The sequence below is a fragment of the Microplitis mediator genome, chromosome 2 (assembly GCF_029852145.1).
Source record: "Microplitis mediator isolate UGA2020A chromosome 2, iyMicMedi2.1, whole genome shotgun sequence".
NCBI lineage: Eukaryota > Metazoa > Arthropoda > Insecta > Hymenoptera > Braconidae > Microplitis > Microplitis mediator.
Window position 1 is genome coordinate 1,983,456 of NC_079970.1, and position 17,957 is coordinate 2,001,412.

At 31.6% G+C, this 17,957-nt stretch overlaps 3 protein-coding genes across 5 annotated transcripts; 2 read left to right on the forward strand and 1 right to left on the reverse strand.

The window, feature by feature from the left end:
* Window positions 1-461: 461 nt before the first annotated feature.
* Window positions 462-4,938, forward strand: LOC130662880 (short-chain specific acyl-CoA dehydrogenase, mitochondrial). The gene is made up of 3 exons (XM_057461824.1): window positions 462-619; window positions 1,151-1,247; window positions 1,324-4,938. Exons 1-3 carry the CDS (start codon window positions 598-600, stop codon window positions 2,429-2,431), a joined length of 1,227 nt encoding a protein of 408 aa, XP_057317807.1. The 5' UTR covers window positions 462-597; the 3' UTR covers window positions 2,432-4,938.
* A 996-nt stretch (window positions 4,939-5,934) lies between these two features.
* On the reverse strand, window positions 5,935-8,806 carry LOC130662887 (phosphatidylinositol transfer protein alpha isoform). Its single transcript, XM_057461837.1, has 6 exons — window positions 8,427-8,806; window positions 7,439-7,469; window positions 6,853-7,116; window positions 6,689-6,766; window positions 6,236-6,616; window positions 5,935-6,133 (listed from the first exon to the last, which is right to left on the reverse strand). Exons 1-6 carry the CDS (start codon window positions 8,441-8,443, stop codon window positions 6,089-6,091), a joined length of 816 nt encoding a protein of 271 aa, XP_057317820.1. The 5' UTR covers window positions 8,444-8,806; the 3' UTR covers window positions 5,935-6,088.
* Window positions 8,807-9,630: 824 nt separating this feature from the next.
* Window positions 9,631-16,669, forward strand: LOC130662876 (E3 ubiquitin-protein ligase SH3RF3). Of its 3 annotated transcripts, XM_057461818.1 has the most exons (9): window positions 9,636-11,113; window positions 11,185-11,299; window positions 11,380-11,478; window positions 11,551-12,754; window positions 12,839-13,035; window positions 13,107-13,258; window positions 13,542-13,709; window positions 14,403-14,507; window positions 14,627-16,669. In XM_057461818.1, the coding sequence occupies exons 1-9, from the start codon at window positions 10,653-10,655 to the stop codon at window positions 14,808-14,810; spliced, it is 2,685 nt and encodes an 894-aa protein (XP_057317801.1). In that variant the 5' UTR covers window positions 9,636-10,652; the 3' UTR covers window positions 14,811-16,669. The 3 variants fall into 3 exon arrangements, with proteins under 3 accessions (XP_057317803.1, XP_057317802.1, XP_057317801.1); XM_057461820.1 differs by lacking the exon at window positions 14,627-16,669 and having other exon boundaries at window positions 9,631-11,113; window positions 14,384-14,512; XM_057461819.1 differs by lacking the exon at window positions 13,542-13,709 and having other exon boundaries at window positions 9,635-11,113.
* The last annotated feature ends 1,288 nt before the right edge of the window (window positions 16,670-17,957 follow it).

The window sequence follows — 17,957 nt, forward strand, 5'->3', positions numbered from 1 at the left end:
TATTTCATTATTAATTTAATTATATCTTCTGTCAATGGAAACTAATTACTGGTAATTTATATTAATTAACACTTTGGTAACAATTATTTTTCAAAATTACTAGATAAGTAACCAGAGATTTTATATTTTAAATAATAATTAAAAAATTTTAGTGTTCAATCCAATTGTAAGTTTAAATTTTCGCGCGCTTTTTCTAAAAGTTTCATTGGCTAAACTTTTAACCAATTGGGCGATTATAGTGAATTTTGAATTATATTTAAGTCAATGTCGATTAGTAATTTCTCGATATAAATTAATTGATAATTTTGAATTAATTTCACTCATTAAAAGTTATTTTAAGTAAATTAATTATGAGTAATTTTTAAATGAGGTATTTATAATTTGAATTGAATCTTAAAACTTCCGCCATCTTTTTGTAAGAATTTATTTATTTAAATTTTCAGACCACGTTCGAGTTGATATATTTTCTCACAGATGATGTTACGAGTATCAATTTTGATCTTTGGAACGACACACAAACATACTGGATAAAAATAAAGTAAAAGATAATTAAATGTATTGAAGGCAAATATTACGAGTTGAATTTTAATTGTAATTATGAACAGCTTAAGAATTTTTGGTAAGTTATTTATTTATTCCATTTCGTTATTACATTTCACTTACTGATGATTCTGAAATTAATATGAGTGTAAATGTAGCAGACATCAAATTTAAAATTATAAGTAAATGGAGTAAATAATTTAAAAAATAATATTTATAAAAAATGCACTTCTAAATTTTTAAATTTTTTAAACGCGGATATTTCAAAAATTTTATTTCATTAATTATTTACTCTATTTATTAATAATTTAAAATTTGTCTAATGTCTGCTGCATTCGCACTCATAAATTAACAGACTATTAAAAATTTTTGGATCTGTTTTTTAACAAATTAATTACAAAAAAAAAGAAAACTAAAAATATGCATGTGTAGAAAATTTAAAAAACTACAAGTGCAATTTTTTAAATATTTTTTTTTATAATTTATCGTTTTGAAATAAATTCAAAAAGTCATCAGACCTCGGCATAGTTCAGTATCATCCTCATTAGCATTAAATTTATTTGCTTCTTGTGTAATTTATTTAGCAAAATTTAAATTTATTTGATAACAGGTCTTAGGACGATAAATAAATTACGTACTGACAGAAGATGTATCGCTTCAATAGCAAGTCTACCAGAAACTCATCGCATGCTTCAAAAAACCGTGAGGTAAACGAATTATTTTAAAATCAAATGAAAATTTATTATTCTTGCTGTAAATTTGTGATTGTTAAAAAAAATTTAGAGATTTTGCGGAAGCTGAGTTGAAACCGATTGCGGGACAACTTGACAAAGAGCACAAATATCCAGCGGAGCAGATAAAAAAGATGGGAGAGCTGGGATTAATGTCGATAGCGACATCAGAATCTCTTGGAGGCACTGGTTTGGATTACATGGCCTACGTGATTGCCATGGAAGAAGTATCTCGCGGATGTGCCAGCGCTGGTGTAATTATGAGCGTAAATAATTCATTGTATTTGGGTCCGATCGAGAAGTTTGGTACTGAAAAGCAGAAAGAAAAATACGTAACACCATTTACAGACGGTACTAAAGTAGGATGTTTCGCACTGAGTGAGCCTGGAAATGGTTCTGATGCTGGTGCAGCATCGACAGTTGCTAAAAAAGAAGCTGATGGCTACCGAATCAATGGAACCAAGTGCTGGATCACTAACGCCAATGAAGCTAACGGTATTGTACTGTTTGCTACAACTGATAAATCAAAAAAACACAAAGGAATCAGTGCAATAATTGTCGATTCACCAACAAAAGGTCTGGAGATTGGTAAGAAAGAAGATAAACTGGGCATTCGTGCAAGCAGTACTTGTTCATTGATGTTTGAAGACTGTCTAGTACCACCAGAAAATATTCTTGGTGAACCCGGTATGGGTTTCAAAATAGCCATGATGTCTCTTGATGCCGGGAGAATTGGAATTGCAAGCCAAGCACTTGGAATCGCTCAAGCTTCACTTGACTGTGCCGTCGAGTACTCAAGCAAACGTATGGCATTTGGTAATCCGATAGTCAAATTACAGGCAATCCAACAAAAAATCGCCGACATGGCATTAAGACTTGAAAGCGCGAGATTATTGACATGGCGAGCTGCTCATCTCAAAGACACCAGTAAACCATTTACCAAAGAAGCCGCGATGGCTAAATTAGCAGCTTCCGAGGCCGCGACTTTCTGCTCGCATCAGTGCATTCAAATTCTCGGTGGCATGGGTTACGTGTCTGATATGCCGGCAGAACGTCATTACAGAGATGCCAGGATCACTGAAATTTATGAAGGGACTTCTGAAATTCAGCGACTTGTCATTGCTGGTAATATCGTCAAAGAATACGGAGTCTCTGGTTGATAAGAATCTCAAATTTATATTTTTTAAGACCCACAGCCTTGATACATATTTTTATGATATTGATTAAGAAAAAAAATTTATGAAATGAAGATATTTTTTATACTGAGATTTAAAAAATTTTTAAATCTATATATCGATCAATGCAATTTTAAGTTATAAGTGACGTTTATAAATATTTTTTTTATATATACAAATATATGTATACATTTATGGTATGAAGAAAAAAAATGGAAAAGGGAAAAGGAAGACTATAAATAAATCGAGATGTTTTTATATATATTATATATATGATATTAAAAGATTTTAAGGAATCAATAAACACTTTGTGATTTGCTATAGATACTCTTGAATTTTATTAGCCTCACGATCACGTGACTTTGACATTGTATATCCTATTTTATATTTAATTGTACACATGTATGTACATTTACATACATTTTATAAGGATTAAATCGTCGGAGCTTTGGCAGCATTGTGGTGAACACGGACCACAATTATAACTCTTTAATTTATTATTTATTAATTAATAATATTTATTTCAATTCAATTGTAATTTTTTTTTACCTCAATTTAATTAAGAACAGATTAATTTTTGCTAAATTAATTAATGAGTTAATTACTAGGACACAAATAGACTTATTGCGCACAGTGAAATTCAATAAAATAGTAACGATCACATTTTATTTATTAACTTTTTTTTTTATAACGACTTTTGACGAATTATTTATTTTGCTATCGTGTAAGCACAAGCCTTTTCTTCAATTCAATTCAATTGATCAATTAATTATTTATCTCTGACTATTTTTAAACTCTACCCATTTATCTGTTTAAACATTTTATCAACATGAATTACAACTGACGAGAAAAAAATTTTAATCCATTAAATAAAATTGGTATTGACTTACATTTATCTAGAGAAAAATAATTTAATTCAGAGAGAGATACCTGTTACAGATTTCAACTTTTATTACTACAGTTATTTTTTTTTTAGAATAATATTTTGTTGTGCAGATGACAATTACGATCTACTTTTTACCTTTTCTTTAACTTTAAATACTGAATGCAGTATTCCAAAAAAATTTTTGAAAAATTTGAATATTCTAGACTTCAAAACGTGAGACGACGATTAACTTTTTTTAAAAATTTTTAAACTTTTGAAAATTCAAAGGAAAAATAAATAAATGACAGGGGCAGTTTTTCAAACCGGGTTTTAATTATTGCTGATATATTTATATATCATAAATGTTTCGATATCCCAGCAATATTAATTTAAGCCCGGGTAAAAAGAAACCCCATTTGTAAAACTGGCCCTTAATAGTAAAAAAAAAGTTTAAAATCAGTTTTTACTGACCGTAATTCGCACTAAAAAAAATGATAAAATTTATCATTTTAAATGGAGAATCAAAAAAAGTTTACAAGAGTCTAAAAAAATTTTTTTAGTAACAAGTCAATGTTTTCTTTGTATTGTCAGAAGTTTAAAAAAAGTTTGTCGTTGTGTCACTTCTTGAAGTTTAGAATAAACTTTTTTTACACGGGTAATTAACTACATTACTTTAATTATTTTATTAAATTTCTTAGACCGGTTTAAGATAATCCTCCGCTAATAATACAAGCATTAATCGGCTTAAATAATTATAATTTAAAATAATAAACTAGATAATTAATAACAGTAATAGTAATTAGTAATTAGTGATTAAATTCACAGAGATCGTAATGTATTCAATTGTATATATATTGGTAGCAAGTACTCTCTCATCGGAATGCAAACGAAGCTAATTAACGCACGCATCATCATCATCATCTCCATTATCATTATCATATATTTAAATCCCTTTGAATTTCATTGTTGCTTCTTATTTATCTTCTTCTTTAATCTTTCAGTAATTTTTTTACTATTATTATTATATATATGTACAACGTCTTGCTCTTATTTAATTTTTTATCATAATAATTTTCATAAAACCCCAACACATCTCTTTGTTAAAACTCTTTACTCTATTCCATAAGTTTGTTTTGTTTGTTTGTTTGTTTATTTATTTTCTTAAATCTTTTATTCTTTAAAACTTTACATAATACCCGCGTTCGTAATAAACTCACGCTCAGACGCAGATTAATTTACATTTATAGAGAAATAAATTTAAATATCTAAATATTTATTAAATATCTCTAATTATCTTTCGTAAATAAATCGAATAATTATAATTTATATTTTAAATATAAAGCAGCCGACATTCATTTAACTTTGATATAAATTTATTTATATCTTTTATTTTATTGATTTATTTATAAATCGCAACTCGCGAGTCAAAGAAAAATTTATTTTACCATAAGATTATTATTATTATTGTTGCAATCGATATACAATTAAACGTGATAATTAATAATTGATAATTAATTTTCAAAATTCATCCTAACGAAATTTTTTTTCCACTATTATCATCATTACAATTTATTATTAATTATGATTCATTTTTATAATTTTTTTTACTTTCATATCGTTGACGTAAGCATGAGCTGCATCGTGACACTTAATTTTCAAAACAATATTTCATTTTTAAATTACAATGCGTTTAAAAAAAAAATATTTAATTAACAAAGTGATCGACGATAACAAAAATCGCGATATAAATCTGCAGACGCTTACTTCCGGTTAAGTTTAATTGATTTTATCAAATAAAAAAAAAAAATAAGAATATACGCATTACAAAATTATCAATAATAGCAAACGCATGTCACATTTTCATATAAATAATAATAATTAATATTATTAAAAAAAAGCTGTATAAATTTAATGAATGTTTAACTTTTAAATTAACATTAATACAAAATAGTTAATAGTAATACATGAATTAACTATTAAAAAAAAATAAATTCCATCATTGATGATTAACATCCTTGTCCTAATAATTTTCTTTCGTTATCAGCTCGATTGCCAGTTAACAAATGTTCATAACTATTACTAACTACTCTACACTATCAATTAATTAATAATTATTATTATTGTTATTATTAAATTATCTATATTTGTATCGACATTTTAAATTTAAAAGTCAACTTTTGTGTACGTGGATGTGTATTGTATTTATTTATCATTTAAACTCTTATTATTCATAGAAGTATTGATCAAACGTTCATATGTAATTAATCATTACGTCTTATTTGTTTTTTCTCACGTATAGTTACGTTACATTACACAATTATTATTTGAATTAATATTAATCATTGACTGTAAATACATTTATCTAATACGTTTAGTTTTATTATTATTAATTATTTTTCTTTTAATATTTTCGTAAGTTGTAAATAAATTAAAATATAAGTAATTGTTATTAGACACTGATAAATATTTATATTTAAATATATAGATTTATAAATCTAAATAAAAGTTTTTTGAGGAAAACTGTCTCGTGTGAAAGGGATCACTTTGTGGTGGACCGAACAATTATTAATAGTAATACATTCGTTAAGATATTAATTTTTTTTACAATTTTTTTATTTATTTATTCTCTCTCGCTCTCTCACTTTCTTTCTCTCTCTCTCTCTTGTGCTCTTTGTCTCAAATTTCTTTTAAATCATTCTCTCGGTGTCTAATATATTGAAGATAGGGAAAATAAATTTAAAATTATTTAAAAGTAGCTAGACACTTCGACCGTGGGTTCATTCATCAGCTCGCATACCGCGTACTTCTCCTTCGTGTCTTTGCTGAAATTGAAATAAAAGTTTTTAAAATTTTAATCTACAGTACAAAGATTTAGTGGTAAAAATAAAACTTAAAAATATTAAGTATTGAGTAGTAAATTTTACCCTATCGAGTTCTTCCTTGGTGTTGTCTTCAATCGCTCGAATGTCTTCCATCGTGAGTCCGTACCAGCGGTCTGTCCAGCAGAATACCTGCCGATGGAAGTTGGTAAAGAGACGTCTCTCAGCTTTCTGGATGAAGCTCTCGACTCGTGTTTGCAACCCAAACCATTTGAACTCACATGTCACGAGTTTGTAACACGTCATTACAGGAGACACGTTGTTCTTCCAGTCTTTGCTGACTAGCGGTCCTCGGCCCGTTTTTTCAGACTTAAATTTCGTCGGATCCTCATCCTCCTTGTAGTCCGCACTGGCTATCGGATCATGGGCGATGTCTATGTGTACCACTTCACGTATTTTTAATTTTTCTGGTGGTAGTTCATGGACCTGCAGATTTAAAAATAAAAATTTTAAAATTACACTAAAATATTTGCAACTCGACTAATCTTTGAATCTTACGTTGCTCTGATTGCCAGTGTCTGCAATATGAAATGACTCAATCATGATAAAAAAATTATCTTTCATGTATCCAGGATTCTGCGGGCATTAAATAAATTATTGAAGCATATAATCCACGTGATAAAATATATATGTATTAATAGATATGACGAATAAATACTAACACTGATTACTGTTTTGCAGTATGGATAAGCATTCCATGCCTCCTCGTGGATTTCCAACGAGTTCTTTGGTAAAAGGACGCGTATGTACGCTGGTACTTTACTGGCTAGATGATAAATCTTGTAGGTGTATTGTCCCGAGGAATATTTACCTCCCAACAGTGGGTAGTCCGTGAACGGTTCATTCTTTAATACCTCGATACCTTCCCCGCCGCCTGTGTTATTTTTACTTGCCTCTGCTACAGAGTACAGTTGAGCCACTTGGTACTAAAAAAAATTACACATTATTATTGTAATGTAATACTAAAAAAATTTTTTTGACTTAAATTTTATTTAAAATAAACAAAGTGCTGATAAAACATGACATTGAATTTTTATAGCCTGATTATTTAATAATCACTCAGATTACGCTGCATTTAGAAAAAATATAATAGACAGTAATTAGCAAGCAATTAATGCAGTGTCACCGAGAGGACAATTATTATATTAATTGTTTCATATTTTTTACTAAATGTCAGGTGTATCATCAATTTAAATATACATCAATATGGTTTAATAGCAGACTAGGATCAGGTATTTCGTGACATACCTCTTCAACAGTAAGTGGCAGGGTGACACGGCTGTAACAGAAAAAAATAATAATAACAATAAATAAATAATGTATTTTTAATTTATAAATAAGATAAGATTATAAATAAATGATGGATGTGCCTAATTTAACTCACACTCAGTGATAATTAATATTAAAATAAAAAACTCAAGTGTGCCCACAGAGTGGAGTCTCCGGAGAAGTTTTACTTAACGACCTTGCTCCCTAATCACAAGCACCCGGTTGACGTCGTCCTCCACGACGTGCTCTAACGTCAAGTGATAACTCTAAGTCACGTTGGCAGATCGCCGGGCGCGAATTCTAATCGTGAGTAAAACTAAAAATCGATACCTCCGCATCATAAGGATATTTACGAGGATGTTTAATATTTTTCGGCCAACCTACACCTCCATTCTATCGTCATGTCATTTTAACCACCATTTTAACGGTGTAAATATATTTTTCTCCATTATTGAGGTGAATCTCTCGTCTTAGCAACCCTAGATCTCCACTAGATGAGTTGACGTAAAGGACAAAAAAAATCGTATGTAAAATAAATTTCTTTTTAGGCCACCAGTGGCAGAATGGGGAAGCAGAACGAGGGGGTGATGAAGGCCAACCCCTCATATACACGCTATCCATTAAAGATTAGCAATAAGGTACACGATTAGTTCCTAAAATAATAATAATGATGCGGTAATTAGTAGGTAAAAAAATAAATCAACGTGTAAAGAGGCAAGTCTCGGTGCGGTATACGTGTTTGACGGAACGTGCCCGGAAGTATCGTCACACGATAAATCCTTTTTTTAAATCAATCTCTACACATACTATATATATCTTTCTCTGTCTTAATAATTTTCTCACAGCATGACTAAGACACGTAGTAAGTGTACAAGTTGAGTTTGAGTTAAATAGAGTAACAAAGACGCGGTACTTAAAAAATAATTTAACGTAACAAAAAATAAAATAATATTAATAAGTCACTCACAATTCCTTGATGAGCATTTTAATAGTCACTAGATCACATGGACCGTATATCAGGTAGATGTTAAATAATCCCGCTTGTTCTTTATATTATTTTTGAATTTAAATTATTGTAGACTCCTTGGCGTTGATCAGTACCAAGTAATAAACTTGTGCGTACTTAATACTAAAGTTAACTTGCCAGCAGATCCACTGGCTGAATAAGGAACAAACTGACGAATGCAACGATGGGGCCACTACTAACACACTGGCAAAACGATACTACGTCCACCCTCGACCTTCGGTAAATTCGCACTAGCACTGGCCACGGCCTCGACTTGCTCGCTTTTATCTACCTTCGGGACCGCAGTGTCTTACGCACACAGGCACACACTATACCTCTGCTAGATTGTGTGGTGTCCTTTTATGTGTATGCTTCTGCACACACACTCTTTAAATATCTGACAGCCCGTGTATCCAGTACAACTGACACAAATCCCGGACACACTCTATGACTAACACGCGTCCGCGCCAATGCCTACGACTGGCTGGTAGTCTACGGTTGTCACCAACCAAGAAGGAGACAGGAGTATTGACTCAGCCAACCAACGACAACGTTATTAAACGACACGTAGACACGGACTATACACACAACTGTCTAATACAACGTTCACTCCCACTCCGCTGCTGATACCACCACATATTTAAAGCTCTTGTGTGCGACTGTGCTCTTTTATTTGGCTGACAGAATTGACACACACACCGACACCCCCGCGTTGTCTTTCCTCACGGTGACGTCATTCGCTCTCTTTTATCACTTGCACTTTTTGTCCACCAGAGTGTTGTGTAGATCAGTACTGGGGGTACGGAGTGATGATGCTGTCTAACTCTTGTCTTTACTTTTATTGACACGTTCAATAATACTGGTACTCTTTTGTTATTCTGCGACGCGATAACTCCTTTTGTTTATTTGTTTTCTATTATATATATGTATATATATTTATGTATTGTTAAATTCAATATTTGTTTCGTGGAAATAAAATAAATAATTGACATAATATTATTTATTTTCTTCTAGTTATCGGAGTATTGGTAATTTGAAATTTGAATTTTTGCCGCCAGTATTGTTACCGAGCGGGAAAAATTTAATATTTGTCTTGTAGAAATAAAATAAATAATTGACATAACATTATTTATTTTCTTGTAGTTATCGGAGTATTAATAATTTGAAATTTGAATTTTGCCGCCAGTACTGTTACGGAGCGGGAAAAATTCAAATGCCCGTTGTGCGAGCGCCAGTGTTTGAAGGACCAATAAGATGTCGCCGCGAGTTCTGTACACTTACATGAGTACTCAGATGGTTAATAAAGTATTCTAGAGGACAGTGTGTGAGAGAGGAAGGGGAAGATAAAATAAAAAAAGTATATAACCGGAAATGGCGGAGCGTGATTGATTTGATAAAATTAAATCTGTGATGTGTGTGTGTTATCACTAGTCCCCGGGCACTCTCAAAGTCGCATGATAATGTCATCGAGCACATGGAGGAGATTATTGATTATCTATTGTTACTATGATAATATTATTATTAAATTGTGTAATGAGAGAAATATGATACTGCTCGTGCCGCAATTTATGTTGTCGCGCTGACAGTGCGTTGGTCGTCGTTGCTAACAGTAATATAGACAAGTAGTTTTTTTTTAGTTGCTCCGGTATTTGGATCTGAGACTGAAAAGTTAAATCGTTGGTTCATCAAGATGATAAAGTTTCGGCTGTGATGACTTGAGGGTGGAGGTGAAGATTTATTGGAAAAGAGTTGAAAAATAATTACAGCCTCGTGGGGGTTTTAAGATACAGCGCCATGGGTATGAGTTTTTTTTTCTTGGTTTAGTTTAACGACCGCCCCCGTGTCCATGCAGCGAAAGTGATGAGAGAGTGATAGTGCGACGAGGTTCGAGGAACTAGAGAAAAGTGTTTAAATAAAGTGAGATTTACTGCTAGTGCCTAGTTTTATTATTATGAATTATAAATATATTATAGACAGTATAATTATAAATAGATATTGATAATTACTAATCACTTGACATCACACATGACGAAATTACCTTTTTAAATTAACAGTATAATAAATTATGACGTTAGACAATAAATTTATTAACTAAATTCAATAATCTGATAGAAAAAGTATAAAATTTTAGATATAGACACTGTAGATAGTAGAGTGTTGACAATAAAGTAAAAATAAACTATCAAGATGGACGAGTGCATGTTGAATGATCTGCTGGAGTGCTCCGTTTGTCTTGAGAGGTTGGACACCTCGAGCAAAGTCCTGCCATGTCAGCATACCTTCTGCAAAAAATGCCTCGAGGAAATAGTCAGCACGCATCGGGAACTGAGGTGTCCAGAATGCCGCGTGCTGGTGGATGCAAAGGTGGACGATTTGCCGCCCAATGTTTTGTTGATGAGGATACTGGAGGGTATGAGAAATGCGACTCCAAAAAGTGCTAAACCCTATGCTCGAACAACAACAGGACCGCAGAGACTTTTTGGCGGTCATCAGGTGACACCAACGCCCGCTGCTGTCACCACGACCATGGCACCAGTTGTCCTTGCAGCTGATCCAGCAAGACACGCAAATGCTTCCGCTAAGCAGGTGCACCTTCATAACCAACCCTACGGCCGGGCTATTTATGATTACATCTCAAAAGTCCCGGGGTAATTATTTTATTTTTAAATATTTGTAAGGTCTTTTTTGTATATTTAGTTATTTATAAATATTTTTTCAGAGATTTGAGCTTTAAAAAGGGAGATATTGTGATTTTAAGAAAGAAAATTGATAATAATTGGTATTTTGGTGAGTGTGGAAATAATCATGGCGTGTTTCCGCTCTCTTATGTCCAGGTAATGACCTCATATAATTTTATTTATGTGTCATTTTATTTCCAAGTAATAAATAATTATTTTTAATTTTTAATTATTAGGTGATGACTCCTTTGCCGCCGCATGTTCCACAGTGTAAAGCCTTGTACGATTTTAGAATGACTAATGATGAAGAGGACGGATGCCTTACGTTCAACAAAGTAATTTAATTTTTATTATTTTTTTATTAATCTAGTAGTGGATATTAACATTGAAAATTATTTCCGTTTAAGGGTGAAGTAATTAGTGTAATACGAAGAGTCGACGAGAATTGGGCAGAAGGAAAATTGCTGGATCGTATTGGAATTTTCCCGCTGGCTTTTGTTGAGTTAAATAGTGTTGCACGAGCTCTGATGAAGTTGTCGACAAATGTGCAGCCAGGGCCGTCGAGAGTTGCACCGCCGACTCCAACGAATGAAGAAACAACACCGCTGATACCAACAGACCATACGAGAAATGTCCAGACGACCAGCAGTCAACCTCAGCGGCCACAAACGGCACCAGCGGCTGTGCTGCCTGTGTCCGATTCGAGCTCAACAGTTTCCTCTGGCGGCAGCTCCACTACCACTACTCCAAATACACCAAATAGTTCGACGACCTCAAGCAGCTCTAGTACCGCACCAAGCAGTCCCAGTAGTCCGGCCACTTCCCCACCAGCTGTCGGCGGTAGACACAACGCTAAACGTCACAGTTTTACGGCTGTTAATACTGGACACCATCCACATCCTCATCACAGACACAGCGCTGAAATTTTAAGTCCACCGGCAACTGAACAAAATCTCTGCGGAAGTAGTAATAATGCTGCAAATACCACTGAGACATTCGCTCCGTCACAACCAACCACAGGAACTCAAGAACACAATTTACGTCATCGTAGGAGTGGCAGCAGTGATCTTGTCCTCTCTCAACCCTCTTCAAGTTTACCTATTGCTAATTCTACGACAAATTTACCAGCTGCCTATGTTGCTCTCTATCCATACAAACCTCAGAAAGCTGACGAACTCGAGTTACGTAAAGGAGGTATTTATATGGTGACTGAACGTTGTCAAGACGGCTGGTTCAAGGGTACATCAAATCGTACACAAAAGTGTGGAGTTTTTCCGGGTAATTATGTTACACCTGCTAAATGTCAACGGGGAATTTGTCGAGTTACTTTAACGACGACACATCAGACTGCGACCCTGACAACTGCCCAGGCAACAAATGATTCACGAATGACTATCAGCTATACTAAGAACAAAGGTGCAACAGCACAGCCGTACAGTCCTCGTTCTCTTCCACCTCCAGAGTTACCACCACGTGCAGTAAGTCCTTCACCAGCTGTATCAGCATCTTGGCACGGTCAGGGACAAGGACAAAGCCCTCCACGGCTTGCTGAGCAAGCTGCTGCCAATCCACTTGGCCGTAGTCACAGTGCTGTGATGTCATCTAATATTGGTAAGGCTACTACGTAATATTTTTTTTTTATATTTTATAATTAATAAAAATAAACACTTGGATTAATCTTGATTGTCTTTAAAGCTTCACCAGGCAAAACAATGCTATCGCCACCATCAAATGTGATCTCACCGGCGACTACAAGCTCCGACATTAATCGAAGTCCAAGCAATACTCTCAGAGTAACCGGTGGTGTAACACCGCCTCCTAATGTTTCAGTTTCCGCCGCCGCTGCTGCAGCCACAACTCCCACCGCTTCCAAGTCCAGCGAAAAAGCAAAGGTTCAAAATCGTAGTTATTTTTTTTTCTCATTAACCATCAAAATATTAATATTAAAAATCACCTTTTTTAGCCAAAAGAAAAGAAAGAAAAAGGTGTTTCACTAATGCGCCGTTTAACAAACATAAAAAAATCAAAATCTCCACCTCCCGCGACTTACTCAATGGACAATCCAGTCTTTGAGGATGGAAACTTTGTGGCTTCTTCAGACGCCGTACACGTACGGTATGAATGACTTTCTTTTAATTACTACAATCACTAAAAGTTTGTCGTATTAGCTTTACATAATAGCGCTTGTATTAAACGTTAGAAAAAATATTCAGCACGTTGTTCAGTGTTTAATTTTTTCGTTTTTTTAAATCACAATTTTATAATTATAATCAAGAGCCATGTTAGTTTTTTTTTTTCAATTAATTAATTAATACGACTAACGCAGCTGCCTAACAGCTACGCGAGCCATCAGGAAATATACGTATGTATCTATCATATTTAAATATAAAAAAAATAGATCGGGATCATGCCCGAGTCAGTTGTTAGAAGTCGGGTCAAGTCAAGAAAGAACGAGTCCCAGTAATCAGCAGCGCTTACATCCAGGAACTGTCCAAGGAACATTGACGACATCACAAAGAGCTAAACCTAAGGAACGGCCCTCATTGCCTATTACCTTTCTACCGAGGTTAGTTAGCGCTCGCAGATTTGCTTAAAAAAATATCTAAACTTGGAGCAAACGAGGGGCCGTTCATAAAATACGTCACGCAAAATTGTATCTTTTTAGACTCCCCCACTTCGTCACGCTATGACATTTTCTGCAACCCTCCTATCAATTTGCGTCATAAATTATAACCCCCCCCCCCCCATCATGACGGAAATATATACATAGAAATATTTATATAAATACGAATATGAAACGAATGACTTTCTATCGTAACTGTAAGTGAGACCCCGTCCTCCTCCATAAATGCGAACGTATTTTATGAACGGTCCCTTATTATTTATTTGTCAATAATCTCTCCCCCTCATTTGATCTCAGAAATTACGTCTCAGACAAAAAAATCTCAGCAAAAACATCTCATGATAAAATATTTCCATGAGCAAGCCAAGGATGCATGAAAATTTTACATCGAGATATTAGTCACTGAGATATTTCACCTGATATATTTTTACTGAGATGTAAAGAGAGGTCACCGTCAATAATAAATAAATAATATTTATTTTGAATGCTTGCATGTAACGAGCTTGTGCTCTGATTGCATTTAAAAGCACTTGTGCATGTAGTTGCTGATATTTTATTTAATTAGTAAACAAAACAACATATTTTTTTTTTGTTTTTTTACTTTAATTGAATTGAAGTAAAAATAAATTTTGATAGATCTGGAGAAGCTGGAGTAATAGCAGCGAATCATCATCGCAAAAGCAACTCCCTGGATGCTGGAATGGGAAAGCAGAGCAAACAGCAGCCGACGATGCGTGAACGGTAACTTTGAGTCTTTAGCTTTGACTTTGCGTGACTTTACTGTCAGTGTATAATTAATCAAAGTTTATTTACCTGTTAAATTTGCTTAAATATTATTTAAAACTTTAATGTTTATACAGAGAACGTGTAAACAGATTCCGTTGCATCGTACCTTATCCGCCGAACAGCGAATTCGAGCTGGAGCTGAGAATCGGTGATATTATTTACGTTCACAAAAAACGTGATGACGGATGGTACAAAGGTACTCAGCAGCGCACTGGACGCACTGGACTATTTCCGGCGAGCTTCGTTGAAGCTTTCTGAGATACAACTCAAGGTCGTCTTGTCTTGGAGACTTGCATTTAGATCAAGTCTTCTTAAGAAAAGACAACCTCAGCTCCTTTTTATTTGTTTATATTTTTTATTTCAATACATCACTAATTATTTACTAGTGATTTACTATAATTACTATTAATATTATAATTATTATTATTATTAGGAAAGAAATAATTAATTGCATCACAATTGACTGAGATAAATGAGATACTAAACTGCCATGGGTAAAAAAAAAAAATATTAAATAAAATTAGTAAGCAGAACGAGAAATTATATATTTATTGACTCGTATATGCTGAATTTGCGTGCAATGTATTATAACTGCCATTGGTGTGGTTCAAATTTTTGTTCTGGTTGTTTTTTATAGCAAAATATTAAATTAAATTAAATAATTAATAATGATAACAAATATTAGTATTGTTATTGTTATTATTATTAAGTAAAATTTAATAAGCTAAAATATGTTGACTCAGCAATTTTTAAATATAATATTATAGCTGAAAGTTGGTAATTTAATTGCTGAGATAGACAAAAAATTAAATATTTAAAAACAATTTACCGCGTATGACGCTGGTTTAGTTTTAAATATTTAAAATAATGTATACCGATAAGACTAATTTCATTGAGACTTATAAATGCCATTTGTATAGTTAGGAGTATAGATAACAAAATAACTCGCTTTATTTTATCATCACATCTCTTTTTATTGTTACCGCTTACGTAGAAATTGACTGAAATCATTTTCTTTTTATCGGTTTTAAAAACGAATAGGAACGTCCTCATTAGGAAACCTCTAAACTCGAAATTTTTCAGTTTTTTGTTAGCAATTGTCATATATTTTACATGAATATGAGTGATAAATAAATTTTTTTAACCCATTTTCTTGTTCTATGTTTTATGTTTCTATAAGTATAGAGACTTTTATATGACTAATTGAATGTTTATGAACTCTCAAGTTTTTAGAGACGTCACAAATTTTTTTTCGTCCAATCTTTTGTATTATAAACTAGAAATGCATTTCTTAAGGTTGCATTATAAATTGTAAAAATATTTATGACTTTTAAAGACACTAATAATTGGGTATTTTGCCTTAAGGTATGAGCTCGGTATGCATTTATTTATAATGTATAAGTTGTAAAAGTTGTTGCACGTAAACCGTTGTCTCAAAAAAAAAAATTTTAAGAGACCAATCTTAGAAAAATTAAAGCGAATAATTTTTTTATGCACATTAGTAGAGAATATTAAATTCTCAACTAGTTCTTCTCTCTCTATATATTTTGCATGTCTAAATGTATTTTTTTAGTCGAAAAAAATAGCTGGTTCTTTTTTTTGTGAGTAAAATTTTAAAAAGGAGTTAGTAAGTTTGCTACTAAGGACGTCGATGTCTCATTACTTTTTTTAATTTTTTCTAACGCTTGTGTTCAAATGATATCGTATTTTATCAGCTGCCGTGACCTTTACTATTACTTTTTATAACTTTTATTTTATATTTTTTATTCGCATTTAATTATCTAAAGTTAAAGAGTAAAGAATAAAATTTTTATACATTTTTTTTTACATAAATATTTTTAAAAATAAAATCCCAGCACATAAAATATAAATAAAATTTTATTTATTTATCCGGTATTAAAGTGCTTCCAGTGTTCAGTGGACAGTATTTCCATTAACTTTTATTTCTACTCTTCTTTATTAATCAATAATACAAAATTTTTTTTTAAATTTCATTACATGACGTAAGCACACAATTTTATTACTGCAATTACTAGCGTACTTATCACTCATACTTTACATTTCTATTTCTATCTATTTTTTTTATTATTAATAATGAGTGTAAATGCAGTAGGCATCAGACAAATTTAAAATTATTAATAATTAGAGTAAATAATTAATGAAATAAAATTTTAAAAAATTTTTAAATTAATAAGTGAATTTTTTATTTATAATTTTAAATTTGTCTGATGTCTGCTGCATTCACGCTCATTATTACTATATAATAATAATAATAATTAAAAAAAAATATATAAACATTAGCACAAAAAAACGTATACGTTATAAATAAATAACTAGATAATAACAATAGTATATAATAACATTTAATAATTCACCACTTGTACCTAATGCTTCTTTCAACTCCCGATAAGTTGTTACTTGAAGCCGATCAATTATTTTTTTCTCATAATTATTATTATTATTAATGAATAAATAACTAATATATAAATTACTCATGATAAATAATTAAATTATTTAATCAAAAGTTATTTATCTTTGAAAAATAAATTGTCATTTTATTAATAATTAATTATTAATCAATAATGTTTACAAACATACGTTATAAATAACGTAATAATTTTGTGTTCATATATAAATATAAGATAATAAAAAAGCACAAGATATTTAAAATGAATATTAAATAATAATAATGGATTATAAATAATTTTAACAAGAAATACTGTTTCTAAGTCTTACTCTGTACTAGGGCACCAATCTTAATCTTCGCACAATGTCAAATGTAACTTAATCATGACAGAGCTCTTTGTAATATTCAATTGCACTAATTATCACTTAGATAAAATGTCTTTTAATCATCTAACAATGACCACTTGATACGCTTTTTTTAAAATTATTATTATTGACTATTAATTAATAATTATTATTATTTTATTATTTATATTACGTTGTATTGTAATTACTCATTATTTAAAATATTTATACACTCATTTTATAAAACTAGTTAATGAGATAAATCACGTATTATATAAATAGTTTTTAAAGTTTAATAATGAAGTGACAAGAATTAATAATTGTATAAAATATTTAAATCTTGACAGTTGTAAAACTTTTACCGTTATTTTTTATTTTTTAAATGAAATGTCAAGTTAATTTTTTATGGTACTGAAATCAACTTTGAGTGTAAATGTAGCAGACATTCAATTTTTTAATTAAATTTTAAAAAATCCATGTACTGATTTTTGAATTTTCTACACATGAATTTTTTTATTTTTATTTTACAAACATTTTAATTTATTATTTCAAAGTTTCAAAAATTGTCAGATGTCCGCTGACTTTACTATCATAAATTAGCTGAGGTCTAATCAATTTTTGATTTTTTCAAAAATGATAAATTAAAAAAATAAA